We start from the raw sequence: 19,388 nt of genomic DNA, 5'->3' as shown, positions 1-19,388 counted from the left end.
TAAATATATTTCCAAAGGTGCTATTGACATGAAATTTTCACCAGATGTTGGTAACAACCCAAGTAAGCCATACATACAAAGAAACAAACAAAAATAAGTTCAGAAATTAAGTTATGTGTAATAATGTGAAATGACACAGGGAAAAAGTAATTGAACACATGAAGAAAGGGAGGCGCAAAAAGGCATGGAAAGCCAAGACAACTGCTGAAAACTTACAGTAATTAAAAAGCAATCCAGCCCCCTGTCAGTGGAAATTATTAACAGCTGGTTCAGTCCCAAATGATGGCCTACAAAAAGGTCTCATTGCCAAGGTGTCACACAAGACACATCTCATGATGGGTAAAAGCAAAGAGCTGTCTCAAGACCTTCGCAACCTAACTGTTGCAAAACATAATGATGGCATTGGTTATAGGCGCCATTCTAAGCTTCTGAATGGTCCAGTGAGCACTTTTGGGGCCATAATACGGAAGTGGAAAGACAATCATTTCACCATAAATTTGCCTCGACCAGTGCTCCTCGCAAGATTTCTGATAGAGGAGTGAAAAAAATAATCAGAAGAGTTGTCCAAGAGCCAACACCAAGTTGTATGATGTTTTTAGGGTTATGTGCACTGCCATTTCTCCTCCAAATATGGTGTGTATTATGGCATCCAAAGAGTTAAATTTTGCTCTCATGTGACCACACTATATTCTCCCAGTATTTCACTGGCTTTTCCAAATGTTGTGCAGCAAACTTTAAATGATCTTCAACATGCTTTTTTTTCAGTAATGGAGTCTTGCGTGGTGAGCGTGCATACAGGCCATGGCGGTGGAGTGCATTACTTACTGTTTTCTTTGAGACAACAGTACCTGCTATCTGCAGGTCTTTTTGAAGCTCTCCACAAGTGATCCTTGGCTCTTGGACAACTCTTCTGATTATTCTTTTCACTCCTCTATCAGAAATCTTGCGAGGAGCACTGGTCGAGGCAAATTTATGGTGAAATTATTGTCTTTCCACTTCTGTATTATGGCCCCAAAAGGCCAAGTAAGTAAGTTTAAGTACTTAAGTACTGTAAGTTTTCAGCAGTTGTCTTGGCTTTCCATGCCTTTTTGCGCCTCCCTTTCTTCATGTGTTCAATTACTTTTTCCCTGTGTCATTTCACATTATTACACATAACTTCATTTCTGAACTTATTTTTGTTTGTTTCTTTGTATGTATGGCTTACTTGGGTTGTTACCAACATCTGGTGAAAATTTGTATATAGCTGTTTGTATGTGTTTTTTTTTGCTGATTTGCTGGTATACCAGCTCTTGTGTAAGAATGGGAGCAAATCTCTTCAGCCATGTCCCAGAATCTAGTGAAAAGCTTCTCAGAAGATAATAAAGAGCTCCAGCTTTTTATTAATGTCAGTGTTTTTGAAGTTAAATGTTTTATATACAAGTACATATGGATTCCATGTTTGGGTGTCTACTAAGCCTATTTCTGGTAAAATGTTAAAACATTAAAATGTGATGCAACCTGTTCATCCTGTCTCCATTGTGATGTTTTAGAACATATACAATCAGAAAACAAAATTGTTTATGACAAAACGCATATGACGTGGCGCAAGACAATCTTGATGTAATGTAACCTGTTTTCTGAAACATCGGTATTCCTGGGTGGTTCATACTGATACTAAAATAATAAAAGCAATTCAAACCTTTCTGGTGATACAACTCTAAAAAAAGAACAATGGTCAAAAGTATAAAAGATGCTTGGTGAGTGCCTCAAATGTGAAAAACAAAAAAACCAAAAAAAAAACACTACTACTAACATGAAGTGCATGTTTAATTAAAGTCCTTCACAAACTGGTTAACACACTTGATGCATCTAAAACAAGAAATAGCTTATTTTTTTTATAAACAATATGCAGGAAAAACATGCAAATTATATTTGCAAACCTATTTTGACATCATTTACCAAATTGTGATCAAAAGTGATCCGGGATTAAAAATCCATGCTCAAGTGCACAGTGATATCAGATTGTGATTGTTCAGAGCTCCCAGATCACCTCAGGTTGGGACTGAACCTTGCTTTCGGCAACCACAACTCAAGGCAATCTACTCAGTTTAAATAAATAAAATAGCAGCTTTCAAATTACACAAACATTCTTAAAGGAATTGGCCACCCAAAAATGAAAATCCTTAAACTTAAGTGCGTTGTAAAGCTCGCACAAGAAGTGGCGATCCTTCTGCGTTACTTCTTGTGCAAACTTCACCACGTACTTATGTTGAAGTCGAGCTGAACTTGCGAACAAGTCTAGGGCAGTTCAGGGAAAGCAATGGTTTATAGATAAAGGAGTTTAAAATATTAGTATTATTTTTTACGCACACCTAATTTCAATTCAAAAGACATTGATTCATCCACTGGGGTCGTATGGATTACCGTCACGATCGCTGTGTGTGGTTTTTCAAGCGTCAACCAAGCAGCAACCATTCACTTGCATTATATGGACTCATAGAAAAGGATTATTTTCCTAAAATGTTCATTTGTGTTTATCTGAAGAAAGTCATACATGAGTAGGCCTATATATGATGAGAGAATTTTAATTTTTGAGTGAACTATCCCTTTAAGAAAAGATATTCAGAATTACAGTGAGAAGGAAAACATAATCATGAACGACAGTGAGTGGTCCAGCATAGCTTCAGTGAGTGATCACAGTGCAGGATGGATGATTAAGAATCACATTTATGGATCATATGTCCACAGCAGCTCTCATGTCATGCTTTCCTGACAATACGCCCAGTTTTCTTTGAGTCTCGTCTCCTTGACCGGACTGGCTGGCTACTGACTCGCCACGTTCCATGACAGACACGGGCACTGTGGGTAAGAATAAGAACAACACAGACAGTTATGAAGGCATACACACATGCACATATGTAATTTGCTGTCTAAATAGGGGCTGTTTTGTGTTTTATGGTAATACTGTATCCTTTTGAGACACTTATAGGCTGATTTCCCAGAAAGTCAACAGTGTGAAATGAATATTAACCCTTAAACACATACTTCGGGTCTTTAGTGACCAGGGAAGTCATTCACTGCCCTCCTCCTCATTATTTTTTTTTAAGTTAGACATCAACCTTCTTCTTAGTATTTCTCCATTATAAACAAAAATTAATACAATTATAAAAGAATGCCTGTTTTCCCATTCATTTTTTTTTTAATTGTATAGGGTCATTAACGATCCTAGGTAATGGTGCAAGTATATTTTTTTTCTGCACAACAATAATTGGATCTTTGGTGACTGAACAAGTGCAATTCACCTTTATTCCACAAGGAGGCAATGTCTGGTACACAATGATGAAGTGATGTTTCACTCATAGTTACCGCAGGCAGAAAACAAAAGAGGAAGTATCATCAGCAAAACTTGAAGTGGCTCAGCGATTTACTGCAGAGCAAGTACTGAATGCAATCAAATATTACTGTCACTGTCATGTGATGGTGGATCTGGTGAAGAAGCTGTCAACGATCAAAATATAGATTTTGAAGATGTTGAAAATGATAGTTTTAAGAGTATGTTTGAGATCGAATCTGAGCCAGATGCTGAATTTACTGAACCCTTACAAGCGCCAAAAGGTAACAAAATAATGCTTTATTTTATTCTTCTGTAATTGTTACTCTATATATCAGGAGAGTTTTATATTATCGCGAGAGCGTAGAGATCCATCCGTGTGATAATGATTGGCGAAACATTAAGGGTTAGTATTAACTGCTTCAGTAGAGGTAACGTTAACCTAAATTTGCCTGTGGTAACAAAACCAAACATTTTAAGGCATACGGAATAACTCTTAAAAAGGTTTGGTCAGATTAGGTTCACGTGGGGAACATTTTTAGTAAATGTGCGTGGTAAAAAAAAGCACATGATGTAAACATCTTACCCGGAGGACCACATGAGGCGTTTATGTGGCTTGGCTGCTTGTCTCCTGTACTGCATCAGTCCACACACCAGCTCGTGAGCTATCATGACGTAAAGTAAGAATATGAGCACACCCGGGTCCATCCTGCCGGTAAGTGCAAGTATTCGCTATTTGACAGGTTTTTGCACAGCAATGCGGGTTGCACGGAATTTAGCTACAGGGTCACTGAATCTCACCCACGCGCTCGTTTGTTATCCCTCCACGAGTCACTTGTCTCGCGCTTCAAAAATAATTCATAAACAGCGGTATTTTACTCCTCATCACTGACTTGATAATCCGACCTTTTCATCTTTTACTGTTGACGTAGTGCGAGGATTTTGTTGCTTGAATTATATCCTATTGAGCTTTTCGACAGACGGATCATGACTAGGAGGAGATGATGTTGCCGTGGAGACATCGCCGTTGCCAAGAGACCTCGTAATTCAGTTTCAGTAGTGCCGAGATTGAAAAAAGAAAATATGTCATCGCTGCCATTATACCGTGACTATGAACCCCGCATACAAGTCATTCCTCGAGAAGAAAAAAAAACAAAAAAAAACATTGTGGCCTTCACACGTGTATAAACAACGACAGGAAATTTTGCTGACAGCAACGGTTTTCTGAAGGCATACAAAAATCTAGTAACTTAATTTTGGTTAATCATGTAACCAATTTTCATTTCATTTTTGTATTACTTAAAGACAATCAGACAGACAGCAAAAGACAATCAGTCTTATGGATAAATGAACTGTAAACCTTTTTAATATACACACACACAGAGAGAGAGAGAGAGAGATTGAAATGTCTCAATACTATTAAGAAATTAAGATATCCTTTGTCTGAGAGAATCTGTTTAATAATATTTCTATTAATTGCATATTACACTTTTTAAATAAATACTCAATTTAATTCGACGAATGGTAATAAAATATACCATTTAATATAAGAAAAATTATACTTAATTGTCTCTTTATTTTAAAACCCCTCTTATAATTACAAAAGGGACCTCAAATAGTTAATTTAGTTAAATTTTTACCATAACAAAAACTGCATTGTACTCCTAAAAATATAGTGCATTCTTTTGGATCTCTGTTATTCTGCAGTAGATATAATCCATTAAGTGAAAGACCATCCACAGGCTAGATCTTTCTCAGTGATGATAGCCATGATGAACCCAAACCACTTGAACCTCAAAAACCTTTAGCAATATATGGACATCAAATACCACAACCTCTAAGGCTGTTCTGTTTATTGTATATCAAATATTAAATTGCATTGAATTGGATTACTTGTTTGGATAATGTCATTTTTTTCCTGTGATGGAATATAGACTTTCTTACCAGTTGAGTAAAATGTAAGTAATTGTAAGAAGCAGACTTCTGTATTATTTTACCTCTATATTTTACTCATAGTGAAGATAACTCTATATCTTTTGGTTAGCATCAGTGTTAGCATGTTGGGTGTGGTTTTGCATGTGTTATGACCGGGCTAGTCCTGCCATGGCGACACAAGCAGTTCTCCTGCTGTGATGTCGACCGTTTTGCTTGAAGGCTGCCAGTTGGTGGCGCAATCACCACAATAACCTCCTACGGCCCTGTATTCTCACGCACCTCCTCCGGACGTTCCTGTAACCAGCAAACACACAAAAAGAGATTTTAATATTACGCACAGTTTAGATTATTAGAGATTACAGTAAACCCATATGGCCTTCTTTAATCTTTGGAATACAAAACGTTGAAATTTTGAAGAATTTACTGGTCGTTCTTTTCCATGCAATTACAATGAATGGGGGACTGGAGCTTTCAAGCTTAAAAAATTATGCAAAATCACCATAAAAGTATCCATATATGACTTCTTAAGCCTTCAAGTGGTATTATAGCGACTGGGTGTGAAACATAACACACTTAAAATGTATTCCTTTGTGTTCTACAACAGATATGAAGTCATAAAGGTTTGGATTGGGTGAGTAAATTATGGAAGCTTGTTTCCGCCACGGAATAAAGATATAATTGTGACCTTCTTTTATCTCACAATTTGAGTTTACATCTAAACATCAAATCAAATCAAGTATATTTGTATAGCGCTTTTCACAACACAGATTGTATCAAAGCAGCTTCACAGTATTAAATTAAAATAAAATAATACAACAAGGTTTGTTTCTAGTGGAATTTATTGATTGATAAAATAAAATTAAGTATCCCCAAAATATCCCCAACTGAGCAAGCCAAAGGCAACAGTGGCAAGGAACCGAAAAAACTCCATCAAGTGACCTAATGGTGTCCTAAAACTCCATCAGGTGACCTAATGGAGAAAAAAAAAACCTTGGGAGAACCCAGGCTCAGTCGGGGGCCAGTTCTCCTCTGGCATTTATGAACTAGAGGCCGGATTGTAGTTTGAACTGTAAGATTAAAAATATTATATGAATGCCTGGCCGAAAAGATGCGTCTTTAATCTAGTTTTAAACTGGGAGAGCGAGTCCGAGCAACGAACAGAATCAGGAAGACTATTCCAGAGTTTCGGAGCCAAATGTGAAAATGCTCTCCCTCCTTTGGTTGATCTGGATATCCTAGGTATGACCAAAAGCCTCGAATTTATTGATCTTAAAGCGCGCGATGGATTATAGGGCGATAGAAGATCCGTTAAATAGACTGGAGCTAAGCCGTTTAGGGCTTTATAAGTCAGTAGCAATACCCTATAATTAATACGGAACTTTATAGGTAGCCAATGTAGTGATGATAAAATCGGTGTTATATGATCATATTTTCTTGATCTAGTAAGAACTCTAGCGGCTGCATTTTGAACTAACTGTAGCTTGTTTATTGAGGATGCAGGACAACCGGCTAATAAAGCATTACAGTAATCTAGTCTCGAGGTCATGAATGCATGAACTAACTTTTCTGCATCAGAAACTGATAGCATATTACGTAGCTTAGCAATGTTTCTAAGGTGGAAAAAGGCTGTTTTTGTAACATACGAAATATGATTTTCAAAAGACAGGTTACAATCGAGTATAACACCCAGGTCTTTTACTGTAGAGGATAAAGTAACAGGACATCCTACGATGTCAAAGTTGTATTGTGAGAGGTTCTGTGGGCGGTTTTTTGAACCGATAATTATTACCTCTGTCTTGTCTGGATTTAATAAAAGAAAATTACGCGTCATCCAATCTTTTATATCTTTAACACACTCTGTCAATTTGGATGATTTAGCGTTTTCATCCGGCCGTGATGAAATATATATTTGAGTGTCATCAGCATAACAATGGAAACTAATTCCATGTTTCCTTATAATATTTCCAAGTGGCATCATATATATTGAGAATAATAGAGGGCCTAACACAGATCCCTGCGGCACTCCATAGTTTACTGGAGTTATGATCGATCTAAACATCTAAAAAGTCTTTTTTTTCTTGCAATTTCAAGTTTATATATCGCACAATTCTGACTTTTTCTCTCAGAATTGTGAGAACTCGCAATTGTGTGTCATAAAGTCCAAACTTTTTTCTCAGAATTTAACAATTCTGACTTTATAACATACAATTGCTATTTTATATCACACAATTCTGAGAAAAAAAAGTCAGAATTGCGAGATGTAAACTTGCAACTGCAAGAAAAAAAGTCAGAATGGCTTCCATAGTAAATAATGTCTGAATGTTTTGTTTTGTTTGGTGTTTTACACAAAACAAGAACATGTACAGCCAGGTAACTTACAGTATCTCCAGAATCATACAGTTCATTGCCAAAGCCAGTGCAACTTATATGAGATTCGTCTGAGGTCTCCATTGAGGCATTGGCATTATGTTTAGTCTTCAGGTAGAACACAAACAAGGCAGTGAGAATCAGTAAGAGCAGAATGACGAATACAACAGAGGCCACAATGGTTCCGGTGTTGTCAGATGATGAGGCTGTAAATACAGAGATTTTCATGCATCACTATATATAAGGTTTTCACACCGATCACTTTCCAATTCACACATACTTATAGGTATAATGGTAACAAGAATACATAAATAATCTGAATGACACTAAGGTAAAAAAATTCTTGCTAGATGAAGAACTCTTACTTTGGTCAGTCTTCTGCCCAGCACAGTTCACCCCAACCGTGTACCGTATGTCATCCAGGGCAAGAAAACCCTTCTCTCCTTTAAATCCCTCTAGTACAATCTACCTCCCATTAAATCACACACACAATCATAATCAAATTCAAATTCATGCAGAACCAATAAGAACATTGAATAAAGTAGGGTTTGGTCACCTGGTACTCGGTTTCTGAGGTGATATTGACACTAAAGTAGTTCCAGTTTCCTCCTCCCTCATGCAGCATCAGTAATTCTTCTTTGGATTCTTCAGACAGCCTCCATACTATGAGTTTGCTGTCATCTTCAGAAGAAAGCAATATAAATAATCATTATTAAATTATAATTATTATTGTTTTTATCCAATGCAACTTGCAGTGCATTTTACAGGATATGTAATTGCTGCATGCTAGTTTTAAGGAAAAGTTTGGATCAAATAAGCTGTATAATTGCCAGAAATATTTTTTGATAGATATTTTAGTAGCTATGCTGCCGTTTATGTTTTGAAAATAAGTCTCTTATGCTAACCAAGGCTGCATTATTTGATCCAAAATACAGTAAAAACAGTAATATTGTGAAATATTGTTTTCTATTTTAATGTAGTTTCAAATTTATTAATAATTTATTGGAATAATTTATTCCAGTGATGATAAAGCTGAATTTTCAGCATCCATTCCTCAAGTCCTCAGTGTCACATGATCCTTCAGAAATCATTCTATCCTGATTTTGGTGCTCAAGAAGCATTTCTTATTTTATCAATGTTGAAAACAGTTGTGCTGCTTAATGTTTTTGTGGAAACTGTGATGCATTTTTTCAGGATTCTTTGATGAATAGAAAGTCAAAAGAATAGTATGTATTTGAAATATAAATATTCTGTAACATTAACTATCTTTACTGTCACTTTTGATCAGTTTTATGTGTCCTTGCTAAATAAAAGTATTCATTTTTTTTTTTTAGAAAAAAATCATACTGACCCCAAACTTTTGATGTCACTGACACTAATTTACGCTTATCAAAGACTAAATAACTGAGGTGATAAACAACCAAAACTGATCATTTGATGATATAGATGTGGCATACATATGGTTGGCTGATTAACCCATAAGCTCAGGCAGGTTCCTTTGGTTGGTGCCAGGTGAGGGCTCAGCAGCCAGGCATTCCGATTAGCGGTGTCCCGTTGGGAGTTAGGAAGGACCAGGAAGTGTCCTGGAGTTATAAAGGAGACTAAAATACATCCACTTCCTCAAAATAAATGAGGCTGTGACATTGAGTATTCACATTCTCTACTTAGCAACAAACACTTTTTAGTATGAGCGTAAAGCGCATAAATCACCTTCTTCTGTGTACAGTGTGTGGTCATATGCTGGTGTGCTGTAGAACATCTCAGCTTGCGCACTGGTCAGGTCCCAGTCTAACCAGTCTAGAGATGTCTTCTGAGTGTTGGACCAACCACAGAAACCTTTCTCGAAATCACAGACGCTATCTGGAATGCACACATAAATAAAAATAACCAAACAACAACAACAAAAAACTTTCTTTTTTTTTTATAGATCTTGTAATAATAAACAACAACAAATAAGTTATTAATAAAGTAAAAAAAACATATTAATTATAATGAACAATAATATATATTTATTCAATTACATGCATTTATTTATTATTAATAAATAAAAAAAATACACTATTGTTCAAAATTTTGGGGCCAGAGAGTTTTTTTTTTTAAAGAAATTAACATTTTTATTCAGCAAGAATACATTAAATTGATCAAAAGTGACCATAAAGACATTTCTAATGTAACCAAAAAAAATCTATTTTAAATAAATGCTGTTCTTTTAGAACGTTTTATTCATCAAATAATCCAACCTTAAATTCTAATAATCTAATCTTAAATTAGAAAAAAGTTATTTTAAATTGTAATACTATTTCACAACACTACAGTTTCTACTGTATTTTTGATTAAATAAATGCTGCTTTGGTGAGCAAATTAGACTTTACAGCCCTCAAACTTTGAACTGTAGAATATATATAGTGTCAATATTTTATGCAATATATGACAAGTTATAGATGACAAGAAGGTGCTTGTGAAAGTAAATGGGGTTAATTTTGTAAAAACCTGGTTTGGGGCAGCTGTGGGTCGAGTAGGTGATGTCATCAATGGCAATAAAACTGAATAAGCCTCCTTCACCCTTCACCTCAAACTGCAGCTGAATCACAAAGATGCATCAAATCTTAACACACATCCAGACTCACACCCAGACCATTTATTAAGCATAACAAGCAAACGAAACGGGTGTAATTGCGATGCCTTGGCAGGTCATTTACATTGCTAAACGGGCTAAGGCAGCAGATCACTTACCTGCCAGTCCCCATGCCAGCTGATGTTCCCTTGGCCATGACGCCAGGCATGTCCCTGCCCGACGCTGCTGGAGAATATCTGTATCACGTCTCCATCAGATGGCTTCACATAGACATTCAGCGTGCCTGTGTGTGTGGGGATACATATGGTAGTTACTTGAAAATTAATAGGTGTGTACACACAACACAAATATGAGATCATGTTCTCTTACCTGGATTTTCTCCTCCTGTATGGTACCAGAAGCGTACACATTCGGTGTGAGTCAAACCTCTGCGCACAGGTGAGGTCAAGGTGGTCACACTGCCCTGGGGAAGGACATCCACACCGCTGTGGGCCAGCATGTAGAACCCTAGTCACAACATACTATATATCATTAATCCAGCTAAAATAAAATAGAAAACATAGCTAGTAATCTATATCTTAAACAAGGTTAAGCAGTATTGTGAGCTGGATCACAAACACTGCCGCTGCAACAGTTTAGCGATTTAGCTCAGACTTCTCACCAATTTTCTTTCATTTTCAAATTTCCCTTACCCTTTTCTGTTTCCAGGCTGTGGTCGGTCTCAGGTCCAGTTTTGTGTAATGCCCAGCTCTGGTGTATCCACCTGGCTTTTTCAGAACTGGTATAGCCACAAGTCTGACTCTCAAACGAGCACATAGTGGGCAAAGAACATGGTCCCGTCACAAACGCCACATCATCTAACGCCAACTGACCATCAAAACCAGAGCGAGTCGCCTCAAACACCAGCTACAAAAGCGAGACGAATGAATGACAAGAAAATTAAATGAGGATTAAGTGAGAAATTTAATACTGAAAATGTTAAACATCCCTTTTCATAGTCATAAAATAGTTAAAAGAACCAGTTTATTCACAAAAATCTTCTAAGCCAATATATGTGGCCATTTACAGAGTCATTATGTGTTTTGCTGGGGCTTTTGCTGACAATTATGCGTTAGGCGTGTAAACAACTTTTGTGTGCACCTGGAAAGCAGAGAGCTGAGGAGGCACGGGGCAATGGCCCTCATGCCAGACGTTACCATGGGCACCGCTGCGCATCCACAACAGCTCTTCTGAGCCATCAGCAAATAGCCGCTTTACACTGAGAGCGCCTTGGAAAGAGAGGATGAATGATGAAACAAATGAATTATAATGAAGTGTAAAGTTTGAGTCAGTTCTAAAGTAGGACCTTCTGGTCACACAATGGCTGAGAAACTCATATTTTATGAAGCTGGGAATAAGGTGTCCATATCCACCTGTGTTTGGCCCGTAGAGTTTGTAGAAGAAGGACAGACAGTGCTCTGTGTTACTATACTGTCTGATTGAGAGGAGACGTCCAGAAAGACCTTGCAATGAAGTGTTCCACATGTCCACCACCAGACTCCTACCTGAGAAAGAGAGAGATAAGTGAAGAAAGATGTTTGTATGATGATGATATAATAGCATAATATTCAAATATAATTCACTCAAAATTAAGCAACATTAAAAGTCTCCTGACCAACATGGATAGTGTGGTCCATTCCAGTATGAAGCCTCCAGTCATAATTATCCGTTTGGTCCTGGTACCACCCGCACAAATTTACCTCAAAATTACATGATACATCTGTTATAGGGAAAACAATAGATAATGATGCAAAGATGGAACAAAAAAAATAACCAAATCATTTAGAGACAATGAAAATTGATTATTTGTATCCACTCACCACCAGAGGGGATATACAGAGGAGAACAGTAAACATAGTACACATCCTTCACTGCAATCTGGTTACTTGGGGAGAGCTCCTCAGAACGGGCCATGAACTCGAACTGAGAAAGACAATAGACAAAAACAGATAGGTAGATGATAAGATATATGACAGAAGAAAGATAGATACAGACAGATAGATAGATGATAAAATAGATAGATACAGACAGATATACAGATAGATATATAGATACAGACAGATAGATAGATACAGACAGATATATAGATACAGACAGACAGATAGATGCAGACAGATATATAGATACAGACAGATAGATAGATGCAGACAGATATATAGATACAGATAGATAGATGCAGACAGATAGATAGATGCAGACAGATATATAGATACAGACAGATATACAGATAGATATATAGATACAGACAGATAGATAGATACAGACAGATATATAGATACAGACAGACAGACAGATAGATGCAGAGATATATAGATACAGACAGACAGATAGATGCAGACAGATGTATAGATACAGACAGACAGATAGATAGATGCAGACAGATATATAGATACAGACAGACAGATAGATAGATGCAGACAGATATATAGATACAGACAGACAGATAGATGCAGACAGATGTATAGATATAGACAGACAGATAGATGCAGACAGATGTATAGATATAGACAGACAGACAGATGCAGACAGATGTATAGATATAGACAGACAGATAGATGCAGACAGATGTATAGATATAGACAGACAGATAGATGCAGACAGATGTATAGATATAGACAGACAGATAGATGCAGACAGATATATAGATATTTATATAGATAGATAGATAGATAGATAGATAGATAGATAGGTAGGTAGATAGATAGTCTACCTGAAAGCGATTATCTCTTGCTCCAACATAGACTTCCTCCTTTAGCCAAGTTCCTGCCGTCTCATTGGTCCTTCCAGCAAACTCCCACAGCACAGGATGAGTCCCAAACACACTGTCTACAACATACACTGCCAGATCACCTGCAGAGAGAGGAAGAGAATCTATAGTCTAACATCACGCTAACTAACAGGAGAGACAGGTGTATTACGGCTGATGTTGTACCTATGTGTGGGTTACTGCCACTGAGACTGTAGGAGAACTGAAGGGTGCACGCTGGACCTGATGGACCCAGGAGAGGGGTACGAGTTTGAGCTTCACTTAACTGCTGCCCAGGAGCACCAGTCACAAACAGGAACTCTTGTAATGACACACACACATACACAAATTACATTCAATTATCTAGCATTTTCTTAATTCCATCATGCTAAAAAAAATTGTTTTTACCTTGAATGAAAGTGTCATTATACTCTTCTAGTTCCCAGGCTTGGTTCCCTATACTAGTATCTGTCCAGCCAGAGCTTCCCATCTCATATGAGAAGTCCCCTATGTACACAACATTAACATAGACCCTCAATGTGTGATTAAGATGTACATGTGTACACTTGTATACACCAAAACAATCATGCAAATACACTTAACATGCACACATATTTGTATAGGTGGTACTCACCACACTGAGCTTCATCTTCTCCAGCAGGACAGTCCTTGTGAAAGTCACAAATTTTCAGACTGTCCTCTATGCAAGGTTTAGCAGGAGGCTTTGGAAATGCTGGAATGGGCATTAATTCTGTATAAAAGGCAATGAAACAGAAAGACACTCTATTGAATTGTTTTATACATTTACAGACAAATATGTAGGTAAACGCAGAGTTGTGGTGTATAATCGACGTAGACGGGCATAAAATCAGAGAGTACCATTGGATAAGATGCACTCAGGGGACAACACAATATCATCAATAGCGATCCCTCCATAAGCATAGTCTCGAATGGCAGCAACAAATAGTATCTGATTGGAGAAAGTTCAATACATTAGACAGCATTTATGACTGCAGTGTGATAAAAAAGCGGAAAACTTCTGAGATCAGAGTGATGATGTCAGAGGATCAATGAGTTCAAGTACCTGGAACGTGCTATTGACGACAAACTCCACCTCAGCCTTTACCCACAAGTCCCCAAGAGCACCTCCACGTTCCCACACAGGATAAATCTCCGTCCTGGCCACCAACACAGACAGTCCGCCCGACACTCGGCCAAACTGATGTGTGTACATTATCATCTGTAATTATGAACAATGGGTGTAAAGTGTAGGCCCATAGACACCGAGACGTCCCCTAATCCTGCATATGTGGTTAAAATCCTGATAAAAATGAGTGCATTAAGTTGAAGTTGTGCCTTTATTGTCATGCTACTGCACCATTTAATAAGCATTTGGGACTATACAAACCCGGCAAGGATGTGTGTCATTGGTTGGTGCCAGGGGAGGGCTTTGAAAAGACGTCCAATCACTCATCAGGATGTCCGGCTTGGTTACATATAAGAAATGTCCTGAAGAGTAATTATTTATTGAGTTATTTTGAGACTTCAATGCACATGTCAGTATTATCTTTAACAAAAAACAGCAATAAACCCAACTAGGAAAAACGAACTAAAATACATTTTCAAAATACATTTTCATGACACTAAAACTATAAAAAATAAAATAAAAATGGTCACAAATTAAGTAAAGTTCTTGATACACTACTGTTCAAAAGTTTGGGGTTGGTAAGATTTTTTAATGTTTTTGAAAGAACTCTATTATGCTCACCAAGGCTGCATTTATTTAGTCAAAAATACTGCAAAATATTGTAAAAAAAAAAGTATTCCTGTGACGGCAAAGCTGAATTTTCAGCATCATTTTGATCCTTCAGAAATCATTCTAATATGCTGATTTGTTGCTCAAGAAACATTTATTATTATTATCAATTTTGAAACCAGCTGTGCTGCTTAATATTTTGTGTAAACTGTGATACAGAAATATATTTGATTAGTATAAAGTTCAAAAGAGAAGCATTTATTGGAAACAGAAATCATTTGTAACATTATAATTGTCTTTACTGTCACATCTGATCAATTTAATTTAACCTGGCTAAATAAAAGTATTAATTTATTTTCAACAGTAGAGTACATGGTATATTATAAAACCTGAAATCATTCTAACCCACCTTCATTAAACATTGAAATGCGACTAGACGATATAGAGAAAAAAAAAACTAAGATAAATAAATAATAATATATGAAATTTTGCCCACACATACCCGTCATCGTATTAGTTGAGTGGTCTCTACCAGGTCCTTTTCGAGGCTCAGAAAGTGATATATTCATCTGATTTGTCCTTGTCCATTTCAAGGATGATATTGTCTTTATGTCCCATCCACAAAGATCATCCTCAAAATCACAGCTCATGTTCTGCTCTGTACATAAGTACACACACCAATTTAACAAACATTATCAGTGATTATGACTCCAGACCAGCAGTGGGCGATCTAGCACAGGAATCAAATGCACTGAAGACTAACATATCTCATCATCAATACGTCACTGATTTCTCTCACTAGATTCATGGTCTCTCACCACAGTTCTCTTCATCCGTTCCATCACCACAGTCATCCGTGCCGTCACACTCTTTATAGTCCTCCACACATCCCTCCCGCTTACACTTCACAAAACCAGGAATGCATGTTCCACTCTCAGGGGGAACTGAAAGAGAGAGAGAGAATCCAAACATCCTTTTCACTGATGGTGTTATCCATCTAAAGCGCAGATGCCCAATTGTAGACTTTTAAGGCAAGCAGATTTTTAAATGCGATTAAAAATAAAATAAAATAAAATAAAAAAGAAATATATCTTATGCTCACCCAGGCTGCATTTATTTGATCAAAAATTGTGTAATCCGTGAAAATCTTTTTTTTTTTTAGGATTCTCCCATTTATAGACAGTTTTAAGAACAGCATTTATTTGAAATAGAAATCTTTTGTGACATTTTAAATGTCTTTACTGTTGCTTTTGATCAATTTAATGCATCCTTGCAGGATAAAAGTATTAATTTCTTAAAAAATAACTAAACAGCACTGTAGATTTTCCTTTATACATTCTATAAATTTTAATCAAAAATAATAATTTGGGGAAAATAAATTGTCACTTTGAAACTGCATTTTATGCATCAGACAATCACTAAATTTTACATGCAATCTTTCCAAAATTTTAAAATGGAAATACTTATTTAGGAATATGGATTTCAACTCCACGTCATGCCTAAAAATGCCCCTTAGCTGTTCTAAATTCAGTGTAAACTAAGGCTTCTTGGGCCTTATTGCTTTAATAAAATAAAAAAATCTGGTTGGTCCAGCTTTTCTTGTGTAAATGTGCAAAATAATATGTGAATGACCTTTTTCCATTTGTTCTTACCTGGCAGGGCACAATCTAGAAATTCCATGTGATCGACGGACACATCTCCCTCCTTCCCTTCACTGCGTCTGGAATGAAGCTGGATATGGAAAGGGCCCGGGATACGGCCCAGGTAGATGGTGGCCTCCCTCCAGCCTCGGACGCTGGAGCTCTCTGGCCTCCAAACCACAGCTTCCTTGCCGTCAGTTTGCAGCACTGACCCCCACAGAGGGGTGTCACCCAGCCCTGTGTAACCTAAAACACACACACACGCACGCACAAAATGAATTCACAAGTGTTGAAGCAACACCTATAGGGTTAGATGTGTCCCTTTCCTCCGAGTAATCTTCATTTAATACTACTCTACAGGTTAATTAGTCCATATTTAATGCAGTTTTGAATGTGCTAGTATGTGTGTGAACCTGAGTCCCAGATGAAGTATCTGAGCCGAAGGCGACAAGTAGGAGAGGAATGTTTTATTGTAGGGGACACAAGCACAGCAGTTCTCGGAGCATCTGAAGTCACAGCTGTCACTGCCATGAACCAGCCTGAGAAACACAGAAACATTACATGAAAAGAAACCTTGATAACACTTTACAATAAGATTCAATTTGTTAACATTAGTTAATGTGCCATGATACATTTTTTTTTCTTGATTCCTGATTAATAGAAAATCCAAAAGAACAGCATTTAGGATTCGAAACAGAAATCTTTAAAATGTCTTTACTGTCATATTTGATCAATTTAATGCATCTTTGCTAAATAAAATATTAATTTCTTAAATAAAATCTTTCTGATCCCAAACTTTTGAACAGTGGTGTATTTTCCTCCTAAATTTTAATCAACAATACTAATTTAGAAAAACAAAATGTAATTTTGAAACTGCATTATATGCATTAGAAAATATAATCAATCACTCTAAAATATGCATTTCAATTTTTAAAATCAATGAGCTGAATTGAAATAACATAGACCTTATTCACAGCAGCGCCATCTTTGATTTTTAATGGTAATGAAAGCGAGGCGAAATTTCAGTAGACAAAAAAATCCCGACAATATGAGCTGTGTAAAATTATAAGTGATCTTGGAGCTATATACAGCGGATGCCATTGAAAAAACAAAAACTAAAAAAACAGTAGGTCTATCCCTCATAGCCTCGCTTTCATAGGGCGCTGCGCTGAATAAGGTCTTCAGTACGGTTTAATTTAAGTTTTAATTAACACAAGTCAATTTATCACTGGATATGGAAAGGCTTGAAAACAACTGAAGGGTAACCTGTGGAAGTGCCAGTGGTGTAGTCGGAGGACGGCCCACTGTCAGGGAGAGTGTTTCCTCTCTGCCGTCTCTGCCACATGTACACACCTTCTTCTGACTTTTCAGTCCATCCACACTTCCCCTCGTGCTCAAAATCACACACAAACTCTCGTCCTCGATAACCTGGTATTCAACCAATAAATAAGAACATATATCAAGAAACGAATGACATATATAAATACATTGACTGGATTCCAGGTCTGAATATACAGAAGCTCCGTATCTTACCACAGTCTTGCTCATCACTACAGTCTTTACAGTCACAAACAAAATCACATCTGTCTTCTGAGGAGCCGCTGCAGTCTTCTCGATCCAGCGCGACAGCTGCCGAATATGAGTAATGATGAAGACACATAAATGGCCTTTCGGAGTTGTGTTTACAGAATCCAAAACATGGACATCACAGTGCTATTACTGTACGATTAGAGACATTATGAAAGCTTTTAGCAATTACATTATCATATATGATTTAGTTTTGCAATTACACAACGAAACAACTCTACTTCATAGTTTCAAATAAATTAAAAATTAGATTTAAATGATTGAATATAAAGAGGCAAATCTTAGGAAAATATAAGAGTTTTTGCTGGAAGTTTATTGCACTGATAAAAAAAAAAGCTATTAAAGTGCAGAAATCATATAGGGCCTATTAAGCCTGATGTTCAAAAGTTTGAGGCAGGTTTTAGGGAAGCCTATGTTTTTTTTTATTTATTTTTTTTATGTTTAATATAATAAAAACAGTAATATTGTGAAATATGATTACAATTTTATATTAGTTTTCTATTTGAAAATGTAATTTATTCCTGTGATGGCAAAGCTGAATTTTCAGCATCATCACTCCAGTCTTCAGTGTCACATGATCCTTCAGAAATCATTTTAATATACTGATTTGCTGATTAGTCTGAGTTTAAGCTTCATGTGGGTCAAGAAATAAAAACCACACGAATTTCTAAATCTTCAAGTCGTCACAAAGGTCTGTCTATTTAGTAATCACACACAGTACGCAGTCAAAGGTCTCTGATACACAAGTGTCAGATATGAGGCTGCATTCCTGTATACAAGGACAACGTTTCTTATACAATGTAGAAAAGCAATGAGGTAAGATGACAGACATTGTATTCTGTAAAATTTTAAGTACAATCAACTTTGATGTTTAAGTAATTTCAACTTAAATTACATTAACTTAAAACATGAGTTGAATCTTGTACAACTTATTCAACTTATTTTGATGAGTTAAAGTAGTGTAAAAACATAAGTTGTCATAACTTATTGATCATAATTTTTGACAGCAAGCATCTATAGATGCTTGCTGTCAAAAAAAATATTATTACACTGTAAAAAAATATTTTCATTATTTGTAATCACAACTTTTTATCTTTTGTCAAATCAACTTATATAATTAATGTGGTTCAGATAACATATTTGGAGTTTCTATTGATTAAACCAATCTCCTTCATTGCATTAACTCAATTGTTTAATTTCAATTAACTCAAATTTTTAAGGCAACCAAGTAACTTACTTTTTTAAGTTAAACCAACAATATTTTTTTTTACAGTGTAGTCATGCTTCTGCAGCTATGACGAGTTTAGAAGAAAACAGACTTAATTACATTTATTTACAGTAATAAAGGTTTAATATTGATTTGATTTAACGTAATGGGGCTTATTTATAGAAATATAATATAATAATAATACCATTAGAAAATCGGACATCAA

The 19,388-nt window shown here is 36.4% G+C and overlaps 1 protein-coding gene across 1 annotated transcript; it reads right to left on the bottom strand.

Moving 5' to 3' along the window:
- Positions 1-4,921: 4,921 nt before the first annotated feature.
- On the bottom strand, positions 4,922-16,926 carry mamdc4 (MAM domain containing 4; the record flags this gene model as incomplete). Its single annotated transcript, XM_084137703.1, has 25 exons — positions 4,922-5,539; positions 7,625-7,818; positions 7,978-8,077; positions 8,169-8,293; positions 9,070-9,195; positions 9,323-9,472; positions 10,103-10,193; positions 10,346-10,470; positions 10,557-10,694; positions 10,880-11,093; positions 11,328-11,455; positions 11,600-11,731; positions 11,842-11,946; positions 12,047-12,149; positions 12,937-13,076; positions 13,159-13,293; positions 13,381-13,479; positions 13,607-13,723; positions 13,852-13,942; positions 14,057-14,212; positions 14,381-14,481; positions 15,231-15,386; positions 15,547-15,672; positions 16,381-16,614; positions 16,782-16,926. 25 exons carry the CDS (start codon positions 16,924-16,926, stop codon positions 5,501-5,503), a joined length of 3,270 nt encoding a protein of 1,089 aa, XP_083993829.1. The 3' UTR covers positions 4,922-5,500.
- Positions 16,927-19,388: the final 2,462 nt, after the last annotated feature.

This window comes from Abramis brama (assembly GCF_963993115.1).
Source record: "Abramis brama genome assembly, chromosome: 15".
Lineage (NCBI taxonomy): Eukaryota > Metazoa > Chordata > Actinopteri > Cypriniformes > Leuciscidae > Abramis > Abramis brama.
Note: the sequence above shows the minus strand (reverse complement) of the source record. Positions and strands in the feature narration are given on the sequence as shown.